The sequence below is a fragment of the Osmia bicornis genome, chromosome 16 (assembly GCF_907164935.1).
Source record: "Osmia bicornis bicornis chromosome 16, iOsmBic2.1, whole genome shotgun sequence".
Taxonomy (NCBI): domain Eukaryota; kingdom Metazoa; phylum Arthropoda; class Insecta; order Hymenoptera; family Megachilidae; genus Osmia; species Osmia bicornis.
Window position 1 is genome coordinate 4,380,177 of NC_060231.1, and position 26,987 is coordinate 4,407,163.

Consider the following 26,987-nt stretch of genomic DNA (forward strand, 5'->3'; position numbering starts at 1 on the left):
TACGTGCAATAGTGATGTTTATTAATGTTTGTAAGTTTGTGTTATGCATTCGGGTGCAACATGGACCCCGAGGGAGAGACCGGGAGAGACAGAAATGTAAATTAATAAAAAGTATGGACATTACAGTTAGTTTTAACTAAAAGAAGCCTAAATTACTCAAAATTATGCATACATTTTTTAAGTTGTTTGTCATATTTTGAAAATTACTTCTTTTCATAAAATAAGCGAATCTTAATTTTTTGGGGCAAATAGAACAGTTTATGAGTCTAATGTAATTCAAATGAAATAATATCAAAAAATATAACCAATTTCAAAGAAATTTAAATATCCTTACTTTTAGTCTCAAAAATGATAATTTAAACTGGTGGAATGTTGGTAAATCTGAGTTGTGATCATAATTCAGCATTTCATCTCTAGATGACACTGACAGTATTATTTGTTCAGGAGGTACGAAATGTAGATTTACAAACCAGGTTCAGGCCAGCCCTGAAAAAGCAGATTTAACAGTATCTTCCATTTAAATATTAAAAATTTCCATTTCAGATTCTTATTTGGAACTAATTCCATATTTTTATTTAACAATGTATGAATCCTTTCCCATAAAATGAGTTAATCCTTTGTCATGCCATTTACGAAAGGCATGAATTAAGTAATTATATACTTAATCTAAATCTAATCCAAACTTAAACTTAACCCAGACCTAACCTAACCTTGGTCTACCCTAGACCTAACTTAGACTTAACCTAGACTTACCCTACCTACCCTACCCTATTACTGAAGGTAACTACAATGATTATAAAAATTCCTCCCAAAGAAACTCTTTATTTATTTTATGTTTAAAACAAAATGCGATAAGGCTTGTAAAAATCCATTCTATCACTATGGCATGTCAAGTCAGGATAATAAATATTCAGAATGGTATGGTGATAAGGTAGTTAAGAGCAGATATACTACCTCGGAGGGTTAAAATATGTCTGTGCAGGTTTGCTCGAGTGCCGTTTTACTGTTCAATGTTGTCCAGCCGACAACATAATGCGCGGGTTTATCGGGAACGAGGAGGCCAATTAAGCGGGAGATAAGTGTACTGAATCGTTTATTCATGGTGGCGGTACATTAATGAATTGCCGGGAACAAAGATGGAAGATTGTTGCGACACACTGTCTAGACTCAATGTCACAAGAGCTAATTGCATTAGTGTTGGATAATGTTAATGTATATCATGTGATGTGTCTGTCCTTTGACCTTGTGACGTCTACTTATACTCGCCGTTCCCCTATCGATAAACTGCAGAAATACGGTAAATCCCGTGCCGGACATGAGTATCACTTGCATATACAAGGAATTTACTATTTTATCATTAAAATGAAGTGAATAGCCCTTCGAGGGTGGTACATGATGTACACTGGTGGACAAAATTATGAAATATTATAAATGATTTAAAAAGTATTTTGATTTTTTGCTCATTTTTGCATTTGGTATCATTCTTTATCTAGTACTTCGGGACATGCTGCGCAATTTCTTAACTCCTCAGTTTCTGTTTTCATTCTTAAAATGATTATTAGGTCGTTGCATAATAAATGGCGGATTAGATGACATAAAAGTACCGTAAGATATCACTTGTGCTATATCAATTTAAAGCTTAAAGTGTGATAAAAATGACTACACAAACGTTCCATTGATATTATTAATACAAAATGGCTGATTGTTAATTGACGCAGCACGTGCAGTCTGATATGATTTAATAACATAAAGGTATTATTAAATAACGCTTGTGGTACGTTAAATTAAAGCTTAAGGTTCAATAAAAATAATTGCGTTAAGGTTTTATTAATAATTTTAATATAAATTGCCTTGGACTGAACACTGATTAAACAGCAATCAATGAATCCATTGTTCGTTCTAATTAGCATCAGCCATTTTGTATTAAAAATATTTACGAACCATTTATACAGTTATTTTTAGAAATTTCTAAGCTTTAATTTGATATATTATAAGTGCCATTTTGCAATACTTTTGTGTCATCAAATCATATCCCAAATTCATAGAATCTGCATTTCAAGTTTCAGCCCCATTAGGGAAATTATTTTTCAACTAATTTAAAATTAATTTTTTTAATTAAAAATTTTTGTTATGAAAGGGCAAAAACACTTGCATACACGTGTATTGTATTGATGCAATCAGTGTTACAGAGAATGAGAATCGTAATGACTCAGCTAGTCTCGTAGCTTTTATTATTGAGTTCTGTGTTACAATTTACATAATTGGTCAATTATTTTCAATTGATTTCACAAAATAGCGAACTTAAAATCCAATTATGCAATAAATTACTATCTATGGATTAAAGAGAAATGCAACTTTTCTTGTCAAGAAAAGTAATAAATCATCCTATTGCAAGATAACACTTGACATGTTACATAATTTATTTAAAAAATTATTGCAAACCGGGGCTAAGCATTCTAGAAAGTTTCATAAAGCTAAATTACTTTAGTTTATAAAAAATAATCTTAATATTTTGAAGACACTCAGCATCAATCTTATTCTTGATTCTTCGAATTCAACGTGTGCCATCTGCGTCACAGAAGCAAATGAAACAATTGACCTCCCTATTTGAAGTGGTCACCAATGGCGATTAATTCCTTGATATTCTTCGAATTAATCGTGTGAAATTCTACTACAATCATTCCTACTGGTAATTTGTAGTCTGTTTTGTGCATTGAAATATTCCTCTTGAAGCATAACGGATCATCTGACTGCTGCAGTGAAAATGGACATGTGTAGTCAGACATATTGGAATTCTAATTACAAGTCCCTATCTTTATTGCAAAAATTGCTTATGCAGTTCAAAAATAATTTCTTTTAATACATTCTTCAAATTTTGCAATATTTAATTCATACTGATTTCAGTATCATTATAAAGTTAATTCGGACAATTACATAATTAACTACGTTTTCCTGAAGCTCGTTTCAAGGTTTTGGGAAGCGAACCGTTCGATCGGCCTCGTACCACATATGTTGCAATAAAGGAAAGAAAACGTGAGTAGCTTCTTCTGGAATGTTCCATGCATTCACCATAATCCACTGTATCGAATCATTGACTTCGTGCTACTCGACGATGACAATGACCTAGGGTGTCCTTGGTAACAAGGTTGTCCATTAAACCTTCCGATCGACCGAAAAGATTCCCCACAGTGGGAGAGACGCACTTTTACTTCTAATGGACGGTAATGTATATGGTTGGTCGTGGAATGTAGGATTAGTTGAATCAAATCGATGGAAATTTCTAACAACCTTCTCTCGAACCCATATTTCTTGCTAGTATTTTTTCTGCACCTTTCTATGAACCGTTAGCCATATATCTTGTTGGAATAAAGTATTTGTTCGACCTTTATTTCGTCGTTACAAGAAGGTACCATTGGGTTGCCCATTTTGAATACAGACATTTTATGATTAATAAATATTTAATTTATCGATTTGCAAGGGGACATATTTATAATTAATAAGCTTCCTTTTCGAATAAGTAATGAATGAATAAGTAGGTAAAAACTATTAAAATTTAAATCCTTAAGTCACTTGAATAACGTCCTACACTGATGTGTACCTCCCAAGTGACTCAACTGGTTTACTAGAGTAAGTTCAACGACCTGGTTGGTCCTTGAAAGGACGTGGTCGATCCATACTGATTCAATATGGCTCAATAGTTGGAAATTAATAAAATAAATTTTTTTTAACTAAAAAAAATGGTTACATTATGAATTTGTGAATACTTATTAACATAATTAAATTTATAATGCAGATCACCAGTTGCTCTTATGATACTCCATACGCCATACTTTAAAGTGCGATATTTTATTAAAAAATGTAAAAAGATCACAGAATATGAAAATTCCAAAATTCCAAACTGTTCGATAATATAAAAAACCGGTTGATCTGATCGCAAGTAAAAACAGGAGGAAAAAGGATTTTAATTTTTAAGGAAAATTATTGATATTCCAAGAACTATTAAAATTCTTGCAAATAAATCATATTCGTATAAGGAAATGCATATAATAACATGTAATATTAATCCTTAGACAACGGACCATGGAGAGAGCCCCAATTTCATGTTATTTTTATTTTCCAAATTTTACACTGCAAGTTTGGTTCGCAATTGACCCGGGTTCCATTGTTCAAGGGTTAATGTTATAATTGGAAGTTTATAAAATTCTCAAAATTGTTTGCACAACAGAAGACTACGATTTACAACTTGTAATTAACATTGTTGGAGATTATTGTGTAAGATGATTACCTTACAGTAAGCTAAAAGTTAAACAACCGTTTCTTTGTTATCTTAGCCAAACAAGATTCTCGTGCGTCAATTCCATCTCTTAAGCCCCTTCATATTATTTTATTTTCACAGGGAGGAAATTTGGAGACTGGTTTTCGGGGGTTCACGCTTTTACACGTGTTAGTTTTATTTTCGACCGAGCATATATTCCAACGGCTTCGCCATCAAACCGGATATTCTCGTTTATTTTTCAAAAACCCCTGCGGTTCTTTTTGATAACATTCGTACAGCAATCTGTATGTTAAACAAATTTATAGTAACATAACGATCCATAAAATTTGAGCAATAAATTATTGGGTAACGTTTGATTTTTATATTGCATTCTGAATCTACATAATTTTTAGTAAATTAATTTTCCTAGCTTTCCAATAAAACTTTATATCATTTGGTTCAATTTTAAAAAAGTTATTATGTTTCAAAGGGTCGATGCATATTTTTGAAACCTACTTAAAGGGTGCACGAATATTTTTAAAACCTACTGCATTTCTGTTGCTCACATATTTAATATTAATTTTGCAAAATATGAAAAGTACGCCAAGATATGCTTATTTTCCACCGTGATATGTAAAGATATTTTACCATTGGTAATAAATAATGTTACATACATTTGTCGTTATTTTTAAAAATAATATACACAAGTTCAATTTTGAAAAAAAAAAATGGATTAAAGGTAATTCAATACAATTATAAAGTTTATATCTTCATGAATTAATTAACCCTTGGACGGCGGACCACGGAGAGAGTCCCAATTTTAATGTAATTTCGTATTTCATATTATTTTCGTTTCCTAAATTAATAAATAGTATTTCTTTTGTTTGTATGTTGTACGTCATTTCTGGAACTGGTACTTCGAAATTAAAAAGCATCGATGACAAACAAGAATCAGAAGATTAAGCGGAACAAATCTTTTGCATTTACGTAAAAAGTCACCTTTTGTTTGAATAATTTGGTAGAACGGTAAAAATAGTAAAAAGGCGTTGTTAATAAGAAAAGTCATGAATATGTAACGTGTACTGTGTTTGCATTTTTAAACGCAAATTGCTCGTCTCGCAGTAGAGGTGTCTGCATGCCCCTCTGAAAAATGTTAGAGGACAAGATAAAGTAAATTTCTATTAAAAATGTCGGAGATGACTGACTAGAATGAAATTTGTTTTGTACCTAAGTAAATATATAAAAAAAGAGTAAATGTGTATTTAAAAAGAATCAGTAGAATATTTTATAAAATTTGAAAGTGAGGAGAAGATGGTGTTATAATGGAACTAATAGAAATATCGATGAGATTAAGCAAAACTTTCGGAAGAAAGTTTTAGCTTTCACTACAATTGTAAACGCTGTAGGTGGGAAGAAAGTTTGCGAATTTTGTCCAATGATTATAATGTAAGTCGTAACTTTGCTTCCTTTATGATTAACGAGGTCATTGTAATAAGGTTACACGATTTTCTTCTTTTTCCAATTCATTAGAATAACATTTTCGAGAAGAAACTTAAAAATTGAGTTAAAAAAGTAAAATTGATGAATTTAAAAATAAATTATGCAAGACCCATGTTAAAAGTTATGAAATTTTTATTATTTATTAAATAAAATACTTATTGTTAGATACAACATTTATTTATAGGTTCAGATTTTTTATTTTTTTATTAGAAGCAGTATAATTTTGAATATTATTTGTTGAAATAAAAATTAATTTTAATTAGAATAGCGTGGAATTTGTATTTGTAATTAATTTTTTGACTTTGGTAGTTCTATAAAACTGGTTCTCTTTAAAACCGATGCTGTTCTATATTTTTCAAAGTAAGAGTATAAGTATTCAAAACAAGAAGATTCTAGATTTTGAACCTATTACCGGTCTGCAACCTGATTTGGGTTTTTGTACTTCTCCAGATTATTCTATTCATATTTACATATCCACGACGGTGGAGATTTGAATGACTAAAGCAGTAGACTTTTCACCCAGAAAATTCGATTTTGAATTCAGAGTTTCAGTATTAGATCATTATGATACCTATTAATTATGAAAGATATAAACCTTGTTTGAATTTTGAAAAACTGTTCAATTTTTCAAAAATCTTTAGAAATTTTAAATTGACTTTTTCCTTTGAGCTTTCTTTTTTTTAAAAACAAAATAATTAAAAATAATATGTTTATAATTTAAATATGAATTGTTTGCTTATAGGAAAATTAAATATATAAAAAAGTTCATACTTTCAGTACGTGTCCGTAATTCATTAAATATTATTTTTCCTTAGTTTCTGTGACCAGGCTTAATAATGCATTCTAACAAAAAGATATTAGTCAGAGCAAAAAAGTATCTACATCAATTTTGAAAGCTATATGTAACAAACAGAAACAAATAACATCAATTTTAATGTGTTTTCAGTCTCATATACAATAATTAATTTTCTTATGTATTTGAACTTGAACGTTCTCGATTTCTTATAAATGAAATACCTTAAATTTGATCAATTATATTTGAAAATTATTAAAATTAATTTTTTTATCATTCTTAGTCTGAACATATAGGGTAAATATACCATATATGGACGTTTAAAAGATTTCTGCACCACTCATTGTTATATTATCATTAAAAAAATAAAATAATATCAAAAATATACAAAAAATCAAAATATTAAAATTTGAGTAATTTTATAAGATCTTATTATAACATTGTAGAATTTAAATTAAGTCACTTCCATAATGACTGGCATAATAATAAAACCGTGAGGGCCAATAATATAAAACCACCACTCATATGTTTTTCTTTTGATGAAAAATGAGGAATATTTCCTCTGTCATTTGAACTTTTACTGAAAAACTGTAATAATTCTTATACCAATTTTTCCACTGCACAGGTAATTTGCATAAAATGCAATTAACGTCTTTGACACTGACGTAGTGGCTCGTGCACTAATAAACTATTCAACTTTGAATTTTTATTTTTTGCTCATCTCTTTTTTTCTTTTCTCTTACCTACGTCCAACTGTGTTACGTTTATTCGAGGCGTCATTTGGACTCTGTATGTTTTGCATATCTACAAATTATTTAACATCTTGTGGATACTCGACGTAAGAAAATAAATAATTTACTGTACCAAAGCTTGCCACGACCTATCAGGTGTGTACCTGAACCCTGAATGACGTCAAACACCTGGAGACGTTGAAGCCGGTATACATATACCGTTTCACCAACGTCAGAGAAACGAGGATGTTATTAATTTTTTTTAGCAGACCTATCACAACAGTTCTCTAGTATTCCTCGGAACTTGGATCATTAAGTTTTTCCATCAACATGTTTGTTACTAATGTCAAGTACATTAAATCTTTCCGGTTCAACTATGTACACTGTTATTTTGTTAATTATTGAAAATGTGGGTTAAAGTAACTTGATCTGATAGGAGAAAGTTAATAGAATATCTGAATTTTTTTTGACCTAATTAATATTTATGAGAACTTCTGAGGATCCGTCCGGAGAGTCGGCGATGCATGGTAAATACTTAGTCCTACTTAGGCTTCCTGCAGTTACAAACAGAACATACTACTCAAACTTGACATTTCCCATCAATATTCATAAGAATAAACAATAAACTATTATACGAAATACGCGTAATAAAAATATAGCGAGTTTATAATTATGTTTTTATAAAAATCCTTAATTATATGACAACGCTGAATTATTTGTTTTAAAAATTTAAGTGGGTTATTCCGAATAAATATACTTGCTTTAAAAACATACTTTTTCCAGAAACAATTTTAAGAATCAGTTTCACACTTTTAAAATTTTATAGTTCTTGCAAAGGAATCAATACGAAATCAATGGGTTGTCAAAAAATAATGATGCATGTTTCTAAGAAAAATTAAATCATTTTTTCCAATCCGTCAATCAATATTTAAATCCCCGAATTATCATTAATTAGATTCTCTTATATTTTCATCTCCGTTCAATAATTATTACTTTGTAGAACTCTTTTATTTGCCGACCGGATTTTTATGTATTCCTTGAACCGACGTTGACATTTCCATTCAATTGAATTTTAAAATATTCTAGAGAATTGCTTGTACTAATACACGTTTTTTTCTTGTAAATTTACAAATGGAAAAAGTAATGAGTCGAAAGACGCTATGTAGATATCATTGCATAAGAAGAATTACGTTTTATGGCACTCAGACATGCGGATAATGTTACCATTTCAAATGTCTTAACCGTACCGCTGATAATAGAATACACGTGCGACTATTAATTTACATACATGTAAAATGAATTCTCAACCGGTTAGGAGGCATTTTTTAGGGCACGCTTTCTCAAAAAACTCTGACTTGTTGTTTGCGTCAGCAATTCGTGAAAAAAGATCCTCATCTTATTTGAAAAATGAATTACATTAAGAAGAATAATTGATTCGTACGTCAGGATGAAAATTTGTTGATTATGATAAAGCATCGTGTCCAAACGTTCATTTCCTGTTTTGTATGATTTAACGTATGCATGAACAATGATTTTCATAGTAGACAAGGACGATTTGTTATGATCGATACTTTTTTATTTCAGAATACCAGTTTTTATCGAGTGTTATGCCAGTAAGGTCGTTAACAGGAAGAAGACGTATATCGACAGCGAAGGACATATCAGAAGGGATTTCCCCGATTATCTACCTGCATGTTTACTCCATCCCAGACATGGCCATCATGACAATTTCTTCGAGCAATGTAATACGCTGTAACCTAAACATTCCACGGAGGTGACATGGCTGGTCGCTATAAGGGGATCTTCCCATTTGGAAGCGTGAGTAACAGGGAGATTTCATAATTTTCTTTTCCTAGTCCACTGTGGTTAGAAGGTCTTTGGATAAGAATTAATCAACATACGTGTAAGCAGTTTTCATTACCAATCATTGGATAGAGAGTTTGGTTAGGTTAGCCATCAAAGCTATTTTTGATAATTTTTTTTAGAAAAACCGTAAGGTATGTAGAAAATCTGGAGTATACGTTTTGTTGTACGCATCTTAAGGAATACCAAAATATTTTTTGATTTCCTATAGGTATTAAAATGGCGGCGTGGGAGCTGCCTCATGATGGTTGTTTTTGAAAGGGTGTGTAGGGTAACTGTATCAGTGAGGCAGCCTCAGCGCCGCCATTTTGTTGAATATAGAAGATCTAAAAATATTCTTGTATTCCTTAAGCTGTGTACAATAAAAGGTATATAACAGATTTTTAATTTACATCATGATTTTTTCAGAAAAAATTATCAAAGATAGCTTTGACTTTTCAGATCGAAAGCACCCTAATATCATAATCATTAATTAATCTTTCTAATGTGTTACTGAAGTACAATTTTTCAGATTTGAATATTGTACATTTAAAACTAAAAATGAGTATAAAATCACGGAATTTATTTATTTAAAATAGAAAATAGAGTGTACACCTAAGTGCAAAGTTCACCGAACTGAAAAAGTATTATACCAGAAGACAGTCATCAAATAACTGAACGAATTTGTCTGTCTACAAATCTATTTACATGCTAGATACTAATCTACACGTGTTTGATATTTTGCCGCTTCACCTCTGACCTTTATCACTGCCTTCGAACGTTTTATCGCGCACTGAATTAAATTCTACGCTGGGAAGAAATATTACCCCACGCTTTTCTACTTCTGAGATTTAAGATAGCATACTTTCTTTAAATTTCCATGGGAATCCAACAACTATGACGGCGGACTTAATTAATGAAACGTTGTAATTAATTCGTGACGATGAAATAACGTGAAACCGGATGGATTATATTTCGTTGGGGAATGGGTCCTACGTTATCCATATGCGAATGACGTCTGAATTTCCATGGGAATCCGAGACAAACTGACCGTTGGAAGTTTGAGATATTTCCCAATGAACCTATAGGGATTTGGAGCACAGTCATGTCGGTAGTCTTTCGACGCCATCTTATGGGGAGTAGTTCACCTCTTGGCCACCAAATTGCAGCTAGATTTAGAAATGTCTTGTTTGTAAGTAAATCGCTGCGTTATAAATAGCATATTGTCCTTGAATATTCAAATTATCACTAAATACGTAAAACATCATTTATACACAGCAATTAATTAATTATTGTCAGTCTTCGATGCATTTTAACCGTACAGGTCATGAATATGTTAATATCAGTCTGACTTGTAATCATCAAGTAAAGTGATATGGAAGTAAGTAAAAACATAAGTTTAGATAATAAAGTGGATTATTTTTCTGTTGGTGTTTTAATATTTTAGTGTGGATATTAGGAATTTAGGTCAGAAAATTCTTAACTAATCTAATATTAATGTAAGCAAATGGCGAGATATTTAAAATGGGGAAAGGCTTGTTACTTTATAAAAACTATTTTTAGTTAAACAAATTTTGCTATTACAGTTCACTTACTCTTAATTTTACTGAAAACTTAAAAATCTTGAAAATATAGAAGAAGAAAATAAACGCAAGTTAACCTTATCTATAATAGAAGTAGTAAGTGTACTTCTCTGCTGACTTGGACTGTAAGTTAAATTTATCTTTCCAGGAAAATACAAGTGCATATTTGGTTTACATTACTCTAAGTTTCTCAGCACAATAAAACACATCAGCAAATGCACTGTTTCATTGAATAACAATCTATTTCCATCGAATTCGCCTCATTATCAATTCCTATGACCTTAGGTATCACCGAGTTCAGTTAGAACTAAGTAAATGCAATAGAAAACCACTTCCAAGATAAGGCATTTATTTCTATTGCCTCTAAGTTCGAGTCAAGGGCACTGATTCTATCTAATTCAAGGCGCCGAATGATTTTGTCTGCTCGATAATCTCTTGCTACGAGTTTTATCTTGCAGACATCTTGGTTAGGTTCTAGAAAATTTGACAGAATTATTGGTTCATCTCAAATTTTGAGGTAATTTTTAGGTGGCATCATTTTGACATGGGCAATGTATGTCCTTATAAGGACACTTTTGGATCATTCGAGGTCCAGTTTGCAATTTTTGCGAGCCTAACCTAACCCTAATTAAAATGATGTAAAGATCCATTCCAACTCATTTAAAATAATATCAACAAACTCCCGCCGGAGGGTACACTTATCTACGACCGATTTCCACGAACTACCCGTGATCCTTTGCATCGCATTCTTTCCTTTCGCTGTTTCGTGTTTTCCTCACCGCAGCCGGTGGCTTTCCGAGCGAACACGCCAGTCCAGTTGTCGACAGCCGGCCTCGAGTCCGCTTTTATTTTTTATCTTTTTTTTCTCCCTGCCACGAAAGGTGGACGTACAAAGAACCCTTCACCCCTCATTTTCGCCGATATGCAATTTCGTCGCCGAAGAGAATGAGCCGCACTTGTTCGTAGTATCGCCGATGCACCTGTGGCTTGTGCGTCTCGCGCCGACGTTAGCCGAGCCCGAACGAAGGCCACCGAACGCGACGACTATATAAAAGTGGACAGCGGCGCGTCGCAATCATTCGTAGTACGAACTACGTGCAAGCTCGCATATCAGCGAACGATACAACGAGTTCTCTAAGTGACCGTTACAAGATTATTCTCGTGCAAAAGTGTCAATCACTGGATTGTGTTCGAAAGTATAGCAACCATGTACACGAATCCGTTCAACCGCAAACACAGCACCATCCGCCAGATGCTGGACCGGCTTTTGGACCCGACCAAGAAGTCGATTAGAAGATCAGAAAGTGTGTCGAGCTCCGGCAGCGACAGTTCGAAGGGTAGCAACGGCTCTTTGAACAAATACTCTCAGAACAACAAGATGCTGCAGTGGGGCAGAAAGTGAAGAACGGAAGGAAAAGGCTGCAGCTTTATTCTTTTCTTCCTGGATTTCTTCACTTAATCATCCTTACCCGTTTAACAATGGGAAGCGAACCGATAAGGGAACAGAGCCTCGCACAATAGGCCTTCCAGACGGAGTCCGCCGCTGGTCAGCCAAGATGGACATCGTGGAGACACGAATGGATCATCGAAGCCGTATGCATGCCACCCTTTCATCAGAGAGAGGAAGTACTATTCCCGGCGCGGGCTCTCCTTAACGGACTTCAGTTGTGCCAACCATGAAGTCCAACTGGAACGTCAACTTCTATGGACATCAGCTTTCATATGTACATATGTACATTGTACTGTTGTTTCGATTAAGTCACATTGTGCCATAATCGCATGTTAAGTAGTCTGTATCTACTTCAAAATGTGTATTCAGCTTATATGCATGTATGTATATGGTTTTTAGAGCCATTAAGTCACTAGTCAATAGACAGTATTAAAGATACCAGAACATTATAATTCTATGGATTTTTAATTTATTTTCTTTTGTATAAAAATTTGCTTGGAATTAAACATGTTTATTTCCAAATTATATATTTGTACTATTTACTTCACCTTTATCCCTCTTCTGTGTTGTAAACAGTGTTGCAGGTTTATTGGAATCAATTTTTATTTATCGATGTTTATTCAGTTTCTGATGAAATAATCTTGTCTTATTGGTTTATAATTGGTAAACATAGGTACTGTTGAAATTTGTTTTGACTATTTGAGAATTTTTAATAACAATTGAGAGTAAGTTGCTTAGTTGCTATCTATCCAACACTGGTTGCAAGCACAACCTAAAAATACTTCGTATATTTATATAACAGTTGCTGTACGTTGGATTCATCTCTCCAAGAGATCAACAAACGAATTAAAAAAGCTTTTGCGTAATATTTATTCACTGCGGGATGCGACTCAAGTCCACGTGCCATCACAATCTATTTTGTTTATCGTGAAAATAATTGCTATTAATATTAGTGTAGGCAAAAAAGTTTCAAAAAACTAAGATTAAATTATTGTCATTTAATTACGCTAATTTGAATTTGTTTAATTCTACTAATTTACTTTATCTGCGTTGAAATTCGTGGTACTGTTATTTCTGACACATACGATTAACAAACGATATAATTATTAATAATAAAAGTGTTTTATTATAATTTATTGCGGTATTTGTGCTTGTTTGACGGAAACCAGTTTCGGCGCATTTGCTTCCATTTTGCATAATTTGGCTCCACCTCGAGTTTTGTTCTACATTTATTTTTTAAATACAGCATTGGATAAAATCCTGCTTCGATTAAATATGTCGTATAAAATAGCACAAAAAAGACTGTTATAATGTGCATTCCACAAGTTGTTCACTAGTTGAGAACCGCTGATTTATAATGTGCCGTACTAGATACGGCTGAATCACTGTGTCCAGGGTACCTATCTATTTGAGAGTAAAAGTCGCGTGAAAAGCTGTCGAGAGTTACTCTCAATTGATTGACAGTCATTCTTAGCACACTAACCATTTGCAGAAGATGCTTTCGATCGATTTTCACAGGAGTTTAATCTGTCAAATGAACATTACTGTCATGGTGGTTATCAATGACTGATGCCTTCAATTTTTTTGTAATGAACAGTTTGTAATAGAAGAGAGAAAGGAAACTTTAAATAGCATTGCGATTATGCTAATAATGCAAGATACCAATCTAGAAACATTGTTCTGAAATTAATTCTGAAACGAAAAAATGAATGACTGATGATTTCACGAGTTTGGTGGGGATAGTTTAGTCTTACTATGTTTGCTATCTCTAATCGTGTAAATAATTATTGCATATTTGTATCTGAATTCAAGCGCAAAGTCGCAATATGAAGATACTGCAAATCATTATTTTCATTTATTAAATAAGATAACATTTTTGGAAGATATAATTATTTGCAGACCCTCTTCTTTTTTTAGAAATTTAAAAATTTCACTTTAAGAAAGTAGAAATTTACGAAACGAATACTATGAATAAAAAAGTCAAAATTGTGTGACCATTTTCTAATAGAAAGTTTAGAGATAACTTGACCTGGTCTTCCAAAATTAAGTTAACAAAAGCTACTTTCTGTCAAAAAAATTTTTAAGGCGTCATGATAACCTTGGAATTTACTATTTTTGCAGTCTTCAAGCATATTTTTAAAATATTTTATCTCTAAACATTTTTACAATATTAAAATGAATTTATGTAACGAGACAGTTAAAATTCTTCGAATATGATAAAACTTGAAATTAAAGCTTTAATTTTTTATCAAAGAAAAAGGTATTGATATAAAACGTTAAAACGAATTATGAAAAATTGATAAAATTAATAAAAATGATAATTTCTGAGCGATTTATGGGAATTCCAAAAATATGCTGACAAATTTAAATTTAGAGGGTTTGTATACTATTAAGAAAAGCAATTCTCGTCCACTATTAGAACTCATGATGCAGGTACAATGGAAGTTGAACTTTGATAATGCGTTACACGTTTAGCCTGATATTTTGGGCGACTGGTTTAAGTAACATGGTATAAATACAAAGTAGTGTACCTATTTTTGGATCACATTTCTATATAAACATATTCTTACATGTATGAAAAATTTAATTTTTCTGCCTTGGTTTTTGTACTACCACCCTTCAGCTGTTAGTACTATATTATATAGGACACCCTGTATACTGGTTTCCTTCCACATATTAAAATTTATTTCAACCTTGTCACAACCAGTGTACTGTGCCTCAAAGCCATCATAGAACAGTTACAAAGTTTCAAGGCACTTCAGAACTTTCGCGAAGACTTGTATTGATCTGTCAAGAAGGTGTTCATTTGATCAGGGTACATGGCGTGTATAAGGGTAATTCGATCCATATGGCATGCAAACTTGCTGGCCATTTTATGGAAGGAAGTATGTCAGGAATATCGATTAAAAAGAATTTAAATGAATAATTTCTAAGATACATAAGTACTAAAGTTTTGTCATTTATTTTCTTGCCACCCTGTATATATGTACGTATATGTACATCTATTTTGATCACTTCCTTTCAATCGAGTCGCAGTTCCTCGATTATTTTTCCGCCTAATGAAACACTATGTACCCACATCAAGATGTCCGGGCTATTTAAAGTTAAATATAGCGTGTATTTATTGTAGGTGAAGCGAAAACATGTTTAATGAGGTCGTACACGTCTTCTATGATGGTCTAAAGCACTTTAGACATAGCTATATTGTTTGAGGGTTGAAGACTATAAAGGGGTTAATTGTGCCCTTTATACGTCACTGTCAAAGAGGTTAGGTTTCAGCTTTGATTACAATAAACTAACCTAACTTCAATTTCAACAATTAATAAAACTTTTAATACCACTATTAGAAATGTTTTAATAATAATAATAAATAAATATTATTCAAAAGAATTTGAAGCATATGTGATTCCTTTCCATTTTTATTTTCTGCTTCACGAGAAACTAGGTGACCTAATAAAATTCATTAGCACGCAACAATGTTTTCACCGGAGAAAAAGAAGAGATTGCATTGTGGAAAGCGGAAACATATTTTGCCCGTTTATGGATTTCAAATAGCAGTGTAAATGATTATGTACATCTTCCCGCTAGAGACACGTATTTCTTCTTCTTTACGTCTTTCATCAAATTCATTTCATCGGCAATAATTTCGCGTTAAAAATGATCGTTACGTCCATAAAATTTACATATGATCATCACTTGATTAATTCACTCATTTTATCAATGACTAAACAAAATCTATTATATTACATAAATTCGTGTTCGAATATAGCTAAATATGTAAATTAACCTAAAAATTTTGTAGTTTTTTAGGTTTTCACTCGTCATTCTTTCTCATTTCTATTGTTAGGTATTATATCATTCTTACAAAAAGACAAATTTTGTCTTATACAGAGTGTTTTAAAAATGGTGTGTCGAAAATGAATAATAATTATTTTTCATGAGAAAATAAATGGAGTGATCACGCGCCATTTTGTATAATTTGAGGTTAGGGTCATATGGAAATATAATTAGTAAAGATACTAATATACAAGAGTGTTGAGTAAATTAATAAAAATTAAACTCAAATACTAAAATCGCAGGCTAGATGATCAAAAATACCTGTACGAATAATGCCCCAATGAAAATATGCCAAGAACTATATTGAGGAATTGGGGCCACTCTACCCAATAAGACGACAGCCAGTTGGCAATGGCGTAGAAGACCCTGACTTCTATTTCCCACGATAAAAAGGAAATAATGCCAGATTGAAACTGGAACAGGATAAAATAGCAAATAAACTTGACGGCAAAGTAGGACATTCTGACCAATTTGTATTTATGGATTTCTAACAATTGCTGGCAAGAATAAATATTAATAGGGAGTTATGAGTTGGGCTCCCCTGTGGTCTTCCTTGGTTCTTCGTGGATTCTTTCAAAGTTCAAGGCAATTAGTGGTAGCTTCCTTGATCTGCACTTACCTTTAGTCTCAGGAGGCTTACATTGCCTCCAGGTGTACAGTTAGTCGCTATTTTTAATTTCTTTTTTAATAATTTAAAATGTTTTCTTTTAACACATAATATTTGGCATTACAAAATAAATGAATTAAAAAAAAATGTGAATTTTCCTATTTAATTATAAATATATACTAATTAATCCTATATATTTCTGCAGCCACAATTATACTTGACATACTTTTTTTAAAAACACCACATTAAGATACTTGACCAAAGAAACTGTGGTTAATCGAAGGCTAATGATTCTTTTAATTTTATTACCGTTGTCTTAAGGTCACATTTCGCGATTTGCAAAAAACACCGGTAAAAGTATCGATCATTGCACATGTTTTTTTTCTCGATACATTTTATATTTTAATAAACACTACATTGCAATCGCAAATGTTTGATTAAATACTCGATAAATAATTAATACGTTATTAATTTGTTCACGTATCTGGTACGAAATATTTATTTCTTTAATGTAACTCCTGACGTATGTAGCAAGATTTTTGTACGTTTCGATATCAAAAGCAACCATGTCATTGTGTTTAATTAATGCCTTCTTTTTCATACGGTTTTTTTTTATCTCCACGTGATTAGTGTTTCAAATGATGTACCTGCTGTACAATAACTTAATTACTTCATTACATCATTGGAACCAGAAGTGCGTTTTATCGATTAATAAATGAAAAGTTATTCAGGTGACAAATAGTAAATTATGTGCTTTTTGTGGATGATGCATTAATGTTGACCTATGGATTAATCAGACCTACGAATTGCATACTTATGATGATATTCCAATCAAAATTGGAAATACAAATTTTTAAATAAGATCATATTCATGTGTCAGAAACATAATATTTAAAAGGGATAGTTTAGAGTGATTTAGAGAGAGACAGGGAGAGTCAGAGTGAATGGAGAACCAAGAAGACCCAGGGAGGTCCAAGGAGAACCAGGGAGAACCAAGAAGGGTCAGAGAGATTACCCACGAAAATGTGACAAACTATTAATTGTTCAATCATACAAAATTTGGAACGTCGTCCACTGGTGACCCCAACACGATAAAACAGTTGATCACAGAACGAATATTAGAACATCACGTTTCTAAGAACTCGCATTTGCGGAACCTGGCACGGCGGTACGATAAGAATGGTACAGCGTATATCGGTTTTTAGACGCCACTTGAACATCAAATTTTCCATTTGACTGGAGTCTTGTTCGACCCATATCAGTGATTATCACGACTGAAGGCAACGGTATCAGAACGTCTGCTCGTTATCTGTCCATTGTCCCGTCTTGACTGCCTGTCAGTCGAAAATGTTTGGAATTCACATTTGTAAATATATATGGTGTCTGTTCACTAGGACACAAAATCCGCTCAAAGATTTCCGGTACTCCTTGGTCTGTTTTGTTTCCTACCGGCTCCAACATATTATTCCATAATAAATTTGCTCCTGAAATTAAAAAAAAGAAAAAAAAAAGAAATCTTTATTAGTGTCAAAAGTGAAGAATTAATTTTTGATTTTTGACTTTTAAAATAATAAAATTTTAAAAATTGAGAAGTGATGTAACTTCTGATCTATTTCAAGTATAAGCAGAGGACTAATATTGATACCATGACTTTTGATTAACTCCTCTCATGAAAAGTCAACTTGACTAGTTGACTTCATAGTGCTTCGTTGTACTAAGTGATTTGATCGTTTATTCGGGACGAATTACATAAAAATGGAGGAGTTGTAGGGGAAGGAGATTGATTGATTTAACTATTTCCCCCCACCTTTTTTCTTACGCCTGCTGATATGCAATTTGTCTTACAGGTGTGTAAGACCTGCAAACTGAGTTAAGGGGTTATTTATGACCAAGAAAAATCATACTTTAATTTATAATTAATTTCTTACCCAATGCATGACCCTTTTGACTAAAGTGAAAGCAGTCATAAGTGACCAAACTAGGATCTAATGGCGGCGCTTTGCTTGGATCAGCATTTGGAGCGTTGAATACTTTAATAAATGGTTGCAACACTACTGTGAAGTCTGGAGAGTTGTCGTACCTAAAATAAAAAATATAGTTTAAAATTTCATAATTATAGTTTATTTATTTAACGAATTGTTAAATATTCTCGTACCTTCCAGAGTATACTAAAGTTTCTACAGCTTGTTGATATAAGTGCGACATTTTAGAAGCTGCAATGTCTGGTCTATTGCCCCTGTGCATGCAAGCACAGTACAATGGATGCAGAATGTTACACATGGCACTTCTTGGTATCCTAATGGAAACTGTAACATCTGCACAAAAATAAAAAATTGAAAATAAAAAGAAAACAGTAGTCTCTATCATTAATCACGTGACATCAGGATGTCTAAAAAAGAATTGACAATTACCTATAACTGGTACGAGATTGACTAAGGTTCGAGGTAGAGCAATTTTCAGGAAGTCCAAGACTCTTTGTAAATGAAGAGCATATCGGAGTGGGGAAAATTGTATAGGGCTGAAGCACTGCGCCGAACAAATATCATTAGCGCCGAAGAAGATCGTAATCAACTGCAACATAAGGAAACATTAAAAAGTTTAAAATTCGATCTCAGCGCCGACTATACAAACACGGTGGAAACTACTCGACAACTTATCGATCGATTTTTCGAAACAAGGGAACATTCGCGCCATTTATCACTGACCAAGGGACGGTATGCAATAATGTACTTGTCCACTTATCGACCCCTTCCCGATAAGAGAGCTGCCTACTTATCGGCCGATTAGCTCGCAGTCGGTAAGAATTTATAATACCTTCCATTGTTGCCTCACATTGATCCTAGGGTTCCTTTTAATTCTGTGAACAAGGATGCGCGCTTGATGCAGCGCGTCCTCGGTAGCCGCGACAGGGAAAGCGATGTTCAATTTCGCTTTCGTCGAAATAAACTCGCCTGTGCCCGTCGAATAACCAACTAAGTTTGGATTGAATTCCTAAAACGACGTCAGAAGATGAATAACATCAAGTTAGATAACTCACTCTAAGACACTCTGTAACTTATCGTTATTACTAATGTAATTAGTACCTTTAATATATTGGGAACGGTTAAAAACCGTCTCCAGTCGCCTTGGCCACCCACACACCAGCTGACACCTCGTGCTTCTATGAAAGTTCCAATGGCAAACTCTTCCAAAGCTCCACTTCCGGCAACTAGTGAATCACCTAGGCCACCGACTATGTCTATGTCACCTGGTCGTAATCGATGCACATTGTCAGGCACAATAGGTGACCTAGAATAAGAAACATTCAATCATTCTTTATCTCTAGAGCCTAAGTTGCACCCGGCTGTACATATTAAGATGGATGGTGGGGTCTTCTTCCTCTACATCGCCATTTTAGGGAAGCCTACCATACTCGGCACTGTACTGGTGCTAGTACTCTACTATTTACTCTACTACTGTAACCTAGATCTAAAAATCAACCTCCTCCATTATTAAGCTTCAACATACCGTCCAGAGCGAACGTTACATGGAAACGGAACGTAATCAGGAACTTGGGGTTGACTCCTTATTCCACTATACATCACAGGGTATTTAAGTTCCTCTCTCTCAACATCATTCTGAAACAAATTAATAATACTTCTTTCTGTAAATGAAACAATACTGAACAGATATTCTTCGTCCTATATCCTCAAAATGTAATATAACGTACAAAAGCGACCAGAAACAGGAAATCAAAGAAACTGAGAGTGATTTAACAGAATACATGAAAGTTTCAGAGTTCCTCTTTTACCGGTATTCGCAATGTCGTGTCCGGTACAAACATAGTTTCTTAAAGCGCGAATTTAGCACACGATGCACGTCGACACGTTTGCTTTCTTTCATTTGCATTCTACCACGACGTGGATTAAATACCGTCGCATATAAATCATTTAAGAACTAAGAGTGTGCCGATCGAAGTGGGCCGATTGAATACGGCCACAAACAGCCCGTTCGTGAATCAATGAAAAGAAAAGTTCTCCTCTTTCTCCGTTCGTTTGGAATGCAAAGCATTCCCCCTTGCTTAGGCTCTTTTTCCGGTTTGACATAACAAGAATTGCGACTATGTCTTTGTGCGTCACGTTTTCGATTCGAACAAGTATTTCAAAAATCTACTTAAAAATCACTATAGAATTAGTTCCTTTGAAAGTGAACCTAACCTGACCTGTAATTGAACCTAGCCTGATCCATAATTGAAGCTAACCTAACCTAACCTTCAGGTCACTCACCTTCCCCAATTGGAAGACTCTTCTTAGCAGGTCCATGATGGAACCTCTAACTACTGGTAACACAACCAAAATTAGCAATAAACAAATTCTTTTAATCTTCATAATGCAAAGGGGTCAGGGAATCTCGTAAAAAAGCAAAGAAGTATATTTCTTGAAACTTTGTTTTACTATGCTGTTCAGCAGCTCGTTTTTCATGTGCCAAAGATTTATCACCGGTTGAGATTTATTTCATCGAATAAGGCTTTCTCTTTTTCTTTCATATCGATGTGGTTGCGTTTGTTGAAAACATGGAACATAAGTTTCCTTCATCGATGCCCTGGTTCCTTCATCTGAAGAGCAAAACCTTAGTACACACGTGCCATTTTGTCCATGCACGGGGTTGCTCCTGATTTTTCGTTCTATCACAGATCATAACTTGAATTTGAAATAAAAATTTGAAACACTTTTCCATTAATTTTCCATAAAATTTGTACCATTATTAATGATGTTTCATTTTAATTTTTGACAATTTTATACAATTTTACACTGTTTATCGTTTGTTGTTTTTTTGTTGCACTTCAGTTAGGATATTTTAAAAATCGAATTTTTAAAGTTTTTTGACACCAGTGAAGAGGTGGATCCACCTTCCTCCTTCGAGGATATTTTGACACTAGATGAAGAAGGAACAGGACATGAATGAAGACAGCTGGGGAAACATACATGTGCCCATCGACGGTTCCCCTACTTTTTCTGCTGAAAGAAACACTTGGGGTCTTTTGTATTCTGTACGCTAACGAAAACGTACGTGAGTAAGAGTGGTGAACGCCAAGATTATTCTGGAGGGATAGCCATCACCATTTTGGTGGTGCTAATAACTGTATCGATCTTTAAATCAGTTTACAAAATATCTGCTGAAATAACAAAATTTATATAATGATATAATATTAATTATCAACAAGTTTTGCAAATGATTATAGAATAATTATTATCATTTACATAAATTAAAATTTATTTTGCATTTCCTTAATATACTAATCTTTAAAAAATGGTAATTTTTACTTCCTAAAAATAGTAATTTCTTTTAAAATTGATACAAGCAGTTGTCAAGCAATAAATACACAATTTCATAACTTGTGTATTAAAGAAATCTGTAACCCGAGGCATAAGGTCTTTCGTAATTTTCACGAAGCACGGTTTTGAAGCTGGTTAAACTAGACCTGTAACCCAATTCAAGAAGAAGATACTAATAACAATTACACTTTCACGTATCGTAATATCTGAAATGTTGGGCCCAATCTTGTGCGATCAACAGTTCACAGTTTTCGTTGAAATTCGTCTTAATTTATATCCCTTTTGTTAAGGCATTCATTCTTATGTCATTCATTTATCAAGGAATGAATTAATTAGAATGTAAAATTTTGTAATTAAGTGTACGATTAGGTGTCATAATTTTTAACTGGTACCTTGACTTTTAAATTGGTTACGCTTTGAGTGTATTCTGATACATTTCGAATCCACTTTCACAATGTTTTCGTATATGCAAAAGATTTTTTTAGATACAAGTTATACCATGTCCATCTTACGGTTCAACGACCTCTAAAAGAAAGAGGTAGATGAATATTTCCTGTTGGCTTTAGGGTCAACATTTCTCATGTCTCGATTCGAAATCAGCTGAGTTGTGGCATTTCTAAAATGTTTCGGGACCGTGATATTTTTAAACCGCTCGTTACGAAATGCATGCAGTGATCTGTAGAATATGGGAATGAAGTCATCAGTTACAAATATTTTTAACAAATCCAATTTTCTCCTTTATTTACATATTACACTATTCCTTAAAATTTACCATTTTTGCACTGGAATTTATTGTTCGAGTTATTTCTGAAAATAGAACATATATGGCACTTTTCCACCAAGTGAAAATATTTTTCACAATATTGCAATTTGCTAATTTATTCACTTTTATGATATTACTTTTCGTTACGAAATCTTATTTGTTTTGAATGAATTCTCTCGTGTCATCAAAAATGGCTTCTTTGGTGTAGGGCATAAGAATCTTTCGTACTCTGGAAGGCAGTAATTGGTTTTGTTACCAACTGGCTCCAATAGATTGTTCCACACACCATTACCATCTTAAAAATAGTGAAATAATAAAATTAACATGTTGAAATTAAATAACAGGGTACGAAACACACTTACACCATGCGTTAGTTCTTTGGCTCACATGGAAACAATCAGCTGAGAAATATCTCATATCTCCAAATCCGTCTTCTGCAGTTGGCAGTACTGTTTTTTTAAGAACAGGTGAAGCTATCGCAGTGAAGTCCTTTCTATTGAACTCAGGGTAATATGGCACTTCTTCCTCTAAGTCTTGCCACCTAAAAATGAAACACATTCATACTGTGCTAATAAGGTACAATTTGATAATTTTTTTTTGAAAAACCATGAAATAAATAGAAAATCTGTCTTTAGTATTTTGTTGTATACATTTTAAGGTATACGGGAATATTTTTTTATTTTCTTTTTTGAGAAAAATGACAGCGCTGCAGCTGCCTCACAGTAGATGTTTCCGATAGGGCGTCTTAATCATGAGGCAGCTGTAGCGCCGTCATTTTCCTCAAAAAAGAAAATAAAAAAATATTCTCATATACCACAAAATGTATACAACAAAAGACATCGAACAGATTTTCTGTTTATTTTATAGTTTTTACAAAAAAAAATTAATAAAAATAGCTTAAATTTTTCAGGTTTAAATTGGTGTAATCCCTTAAACCACACATACCTATGAAATGTGTTATAATATTCTGATAATTTATCTTCGTATTGTAAACCAAATAAACAAGGACATTCGATTTGTGTCAGAAAATAACATTTTAACGATGGTTTTCCTTTAATTGAATCGATGAGACTATGGAGATTAGGTGACACGTTAACACTAACTAAAGTTCTTGGTAAATTATCTCGAAATATCCTCAGTGCCTTAATCAGATTCATTCTATGAGCTTCCAAAAAGGAGGACAGTGATGATACTTCACACATCTCGCTGCAAATATCGTTGCTTCCAATAAGTATTGTGATAAGCTGCAAGAAATTAAAATTAACAAAATATTAACATGGCAAAAAAATGTTAACAAGAAATTATAAGGTATTAAAGGTTAATGGTAGAAAATGGCTAGTTATAACCCAACCTAACCATAGAAATGATCAAAATGGCAGATCTCAGATTTCTTATGTTAAAATTCAAACATTGATTATAATGGCATTTTGTTATTATAATATATTCCGAATAATTTGATGAATTGTTATACTTTAATATACGAACCTTCCAATGTTTATTTATATTTATTCTTGGATCCTTTTTTATCCTATTGACTAGATATTTGGCCATGAAAGGTAGGTCTCTGGACATTGCACCAGACTCAGCTACATTCAACTGTGAAGCTGGATCGGAAGTTAAGGAATCTCCAAGTGCATAACCTATTAAATTCGGATTGAATTCCTATTTACAAGAAAATTTATAATTAGAAACACACTTTGACAACCATGACTATTAACAAGGGGAACTACCCAAGTGTTACGCTCACTTATTAATGAAACTCTGCCACTGTGTAGAGCTCGTCGAGCTGAATACCCCTATACCCCATTTTGGTGGCAGACGGTTAATTGTTTAAAAGATATTAACAATTAAAGTTAGTTACTCCTTACATTCTGAAGTAGGTATAACAAACTCACACACAGAAACGGTTAGCCCCGTGGTTAAACACATGACTTGTAATATTGAGGTCCACGGTTCAATTGTTTGCTTTCTTACCTTTTTCTTTTTTTTTAAGTATCAATTATAGCTGTGCTACTGTCGTTGCATTTATTAATAATTCATTACATATGCTGCACTTTTTTTTAGAATTTAAATTGTTTTATTAAATATAATGAATTATTAATAAATGCAGCGACTATCGCACAGCTGTAATAGATAATTTAAAAGAAACAAATTACCACTAAAAAGAAGGTCAGGAATCAAGAATTTGAACCCTGAATTTGAACTTTAGATTGCAAGTCATGCGTTTAACCACGGAGGTAACCATTTCCACGTGTGAGTTTGTTATACTTCACAATGTAAGGAGTAACTAACTTTAATTGTTAATATCTTTTAAACAATTAGCCATCTGCCCCCAAAATGGGGTATAGGCGTATTCAGCTTGACTAGCTCTACACAATGGCAGAGTTTCATTAATAAGTGAACGTAACACTTGGGTAGTCGTAAGTCCGATTATAAAACATGTACAGTGCAACAGAATTTCATGACAGAAAAGTATTTCAAAATGGCACTTATGGCACATCAATTTAAAGCTTAAGGTACAATGAAAATGACTACACAAAGGTTTCATTAATATTCTCAGTACAAAATGGCTGATGCCCCATTGAAACAAACAACGAATCTGAAGAATTAAAAATAACAAACATACCTTGAGAATGTTAGGAAGGGTCAAAAATGTTCGCCAATTTCCTTGACCACCAATAGTTGCTGCGACTCCTCTATTTTCGACGCCCATCTGTAATATATCACTAGCAAAAATGCCAAGACCAGCCGTCAGAGAATCGCCAACCGCGGCAATGACATCTATATCACCTGGTCTCAGACGATGAACCGAATCTGGTACTGTCGAGGACCTGCCACCTAAAACAATGCAAAATAAATAAATAAAAAAAACATAATTTTTATTGAATTTTGAATGTTTCTAATTATCTACCTGTCACATTGCAGGGGAAAGGAACATTTGGAGGGAGTTCGTCTTGAATCTGTCTTCGGTCCTCCACTGAAAATTGTCGTGCATTGTCTGTTCTACCTGTAAAACAATGTAATTTTTGTAATTAGATTTTATACATGTGCAATTTTATTAAATTTTGACAGCCAAAAGATATTAATAAAATTGCTCTAAAAAAACGTTTCCATCTAAATGGTAGGACCTTCATCTTCTACTACTGTCTCACTGTTCCTAGGGCAGCCCACCTTTCTTGGTACTCTACCTTGTCACACTTTTTATAAATGTTCCAAAAACACCTAATTTCTAACAAATTTCACAAATAGACTTCCATTCCCGAAGAAAATTTCTACTTCTACCTATGGAAATTAGAATAAAAAAAAATTTTGATATTTGCCTGAAAGTCCCCTACACTCATTACACTGACACCATCGAAGGAGAAACACCATTAGTCACAAGGCGTCGCCTACCGAAAGTCTGAAGAATCCATTTACGAAGATTGCGGAAAACGAACAGATTTTCCGGTGAGTCGAGCGGTGTCCTTTGTGAGGCGATCAACACGCATAATTGTAAGAGGAGACACAATCGGATCATGGTTCTTCTCTAACCGACACACCGATCACTTCTGTCCACTCGTAACCAGCGACATCGAACAATATCCCTATCAGAGCTTTGCTATGTTCTCAGATCCTGCTGCCGAAGGAACAATACAAAAGTGTGGGCTGCTGCGTACGCGAATCATCGAGGACCTTGATCGTACCACAACCGGTCCCCCGATTCAACGATCGCTGTCAAGGTTACTCTTCAACATCTATAGAATTCAGGAAAACCGAATTCGTAACAGAAACAAGGTGACATGCCTTTCTACGAACGATAAGTCGACGATCTTGAAACTTATTTGAGCAACAAAAATAAAGGTTTTTCGTGTTGAGAGTGGTCATGGTTACATCTGTTTTTATCTGGAGACATTGAGAGGAATTACGAGCAGATTAATTTTTCTATAGGGCGGTGTACAAGTTTCCTTCTATAGAAGAGGTTTTAAGGTTTTAATATTTCTTTATTTAAAATGGGAATTTTTTGGAACTTTCATAAACTCAAGCACCTATCCCTAATAGGGAGGATTTTGAATTAACTGTACAGCTGTGTAATTGTTCACACTATTATTATAATTATCTTATTTTTCTGCTCTTATTGCGAAGGGTTGGATATATAACGTACCCAACGATGGAGACACTGTGCTATTGAACATGGCTCGCCCCTAGAAGCCTTAAGTAGTATTAACCTTTCTAATCAGACGCTTCTCATGTTCAGTAGAAAGTTCCCCACAGGTAAATTGTCATAACTTAAAAATACAGAAATACCCCTATTATTAATCATGGGTCTAAAAA

The 26,987-nt window shown here is 33.4% G+C and overlaps 2 protein-coding genes and 1 long non-coding RNA gene across 5 annotated transcripts; 1 reads left to right on the forward strand and 2 right to left on the reverse strand.

Annotated features, from left to right (window-relative positions):
• Positions 1 to 30: 30 nt before the first annotated feature.
• On the forward strand, positions 31 to 26,527 carry LOC114871493. The gene is made up of 3 exons (XR_003788581.2): positions 31 to 96; positions 8,864 to 9,097; positions 26,287 to 26,527. It is a non-coding gene; the product is annotated as an uncharacterized LOC114871493 (long non-coding RNA).
• LOC114871489 (phospholipase B1, membrane-associated-like) lies at positions 17,621 to 20,965 on the reverse strand. The gene is made up of 8 exons (XM_029177453.2): positions 20,864 to 20,965; positions 20,106 to 20,215; positions 19,682 to 19,886; positions 19,413 to 19,589; positions 19,010 to 19,169; positions 18,754 to 18,913; positions 18,527 to 18,678; positions 17,621 to 18,082 (listed from the first exon to the last, which is right to left on the reverse strand). Exons 1-8 carry the CDS (start codon positions 20,963 to 20,965, stop codon positions 17,904 to 17,906), a joined length of 1,245 nt encoding a protein of 414 aa, XP_029033286.1. The 3' UTR covers positions 17,621 to 17,903.
• LOC114871490 (phospholipase B1, membrane-associated-like) lies at positions 22,638 to 26,295 on the reverse strand. 3 transcript variants are annotated; one of them, XM_029177454.2, is made up of 7 exons: positions 26,070 to 26,295; positions 25,588 to 25,683; positions 25,303 to 25,514; positions 24,162 to 24,338; positions 23,622 to 23,920; positions 23,039 to 23,217; positions 22,638 to 22,971 (listed from the first exon to the last, which is right to left on the reverse strand). In XM_029177454.2, exons 1-7 carry the CDS (start codon positions 26,191 to 26,193, stop codon positions 22,820 to 22,822), a joined length of 1,239 nt encoding a protein of 412 aa, XP_029033287.1. In that variant the 5' UTR covers positions 26,194 to 26,295; the 3' UTR covers positions 22,638 to 22,819. The 3 variants fall into 3 exon arrangements, with proteins under 3 accessions (XP_029033287.1, XP_029033288.1, XP_029033289.1); XM_029177455.2 differs by having other exon boundaries at positions 23,064 to 23,217; positions 26,070 to 26,237; XM_029177456.2 differs by having other exon boundaries at positions 25,997 to 26,081.
• Positions 26,528 to 26,987: the final 460 nt, after the last annotated feature.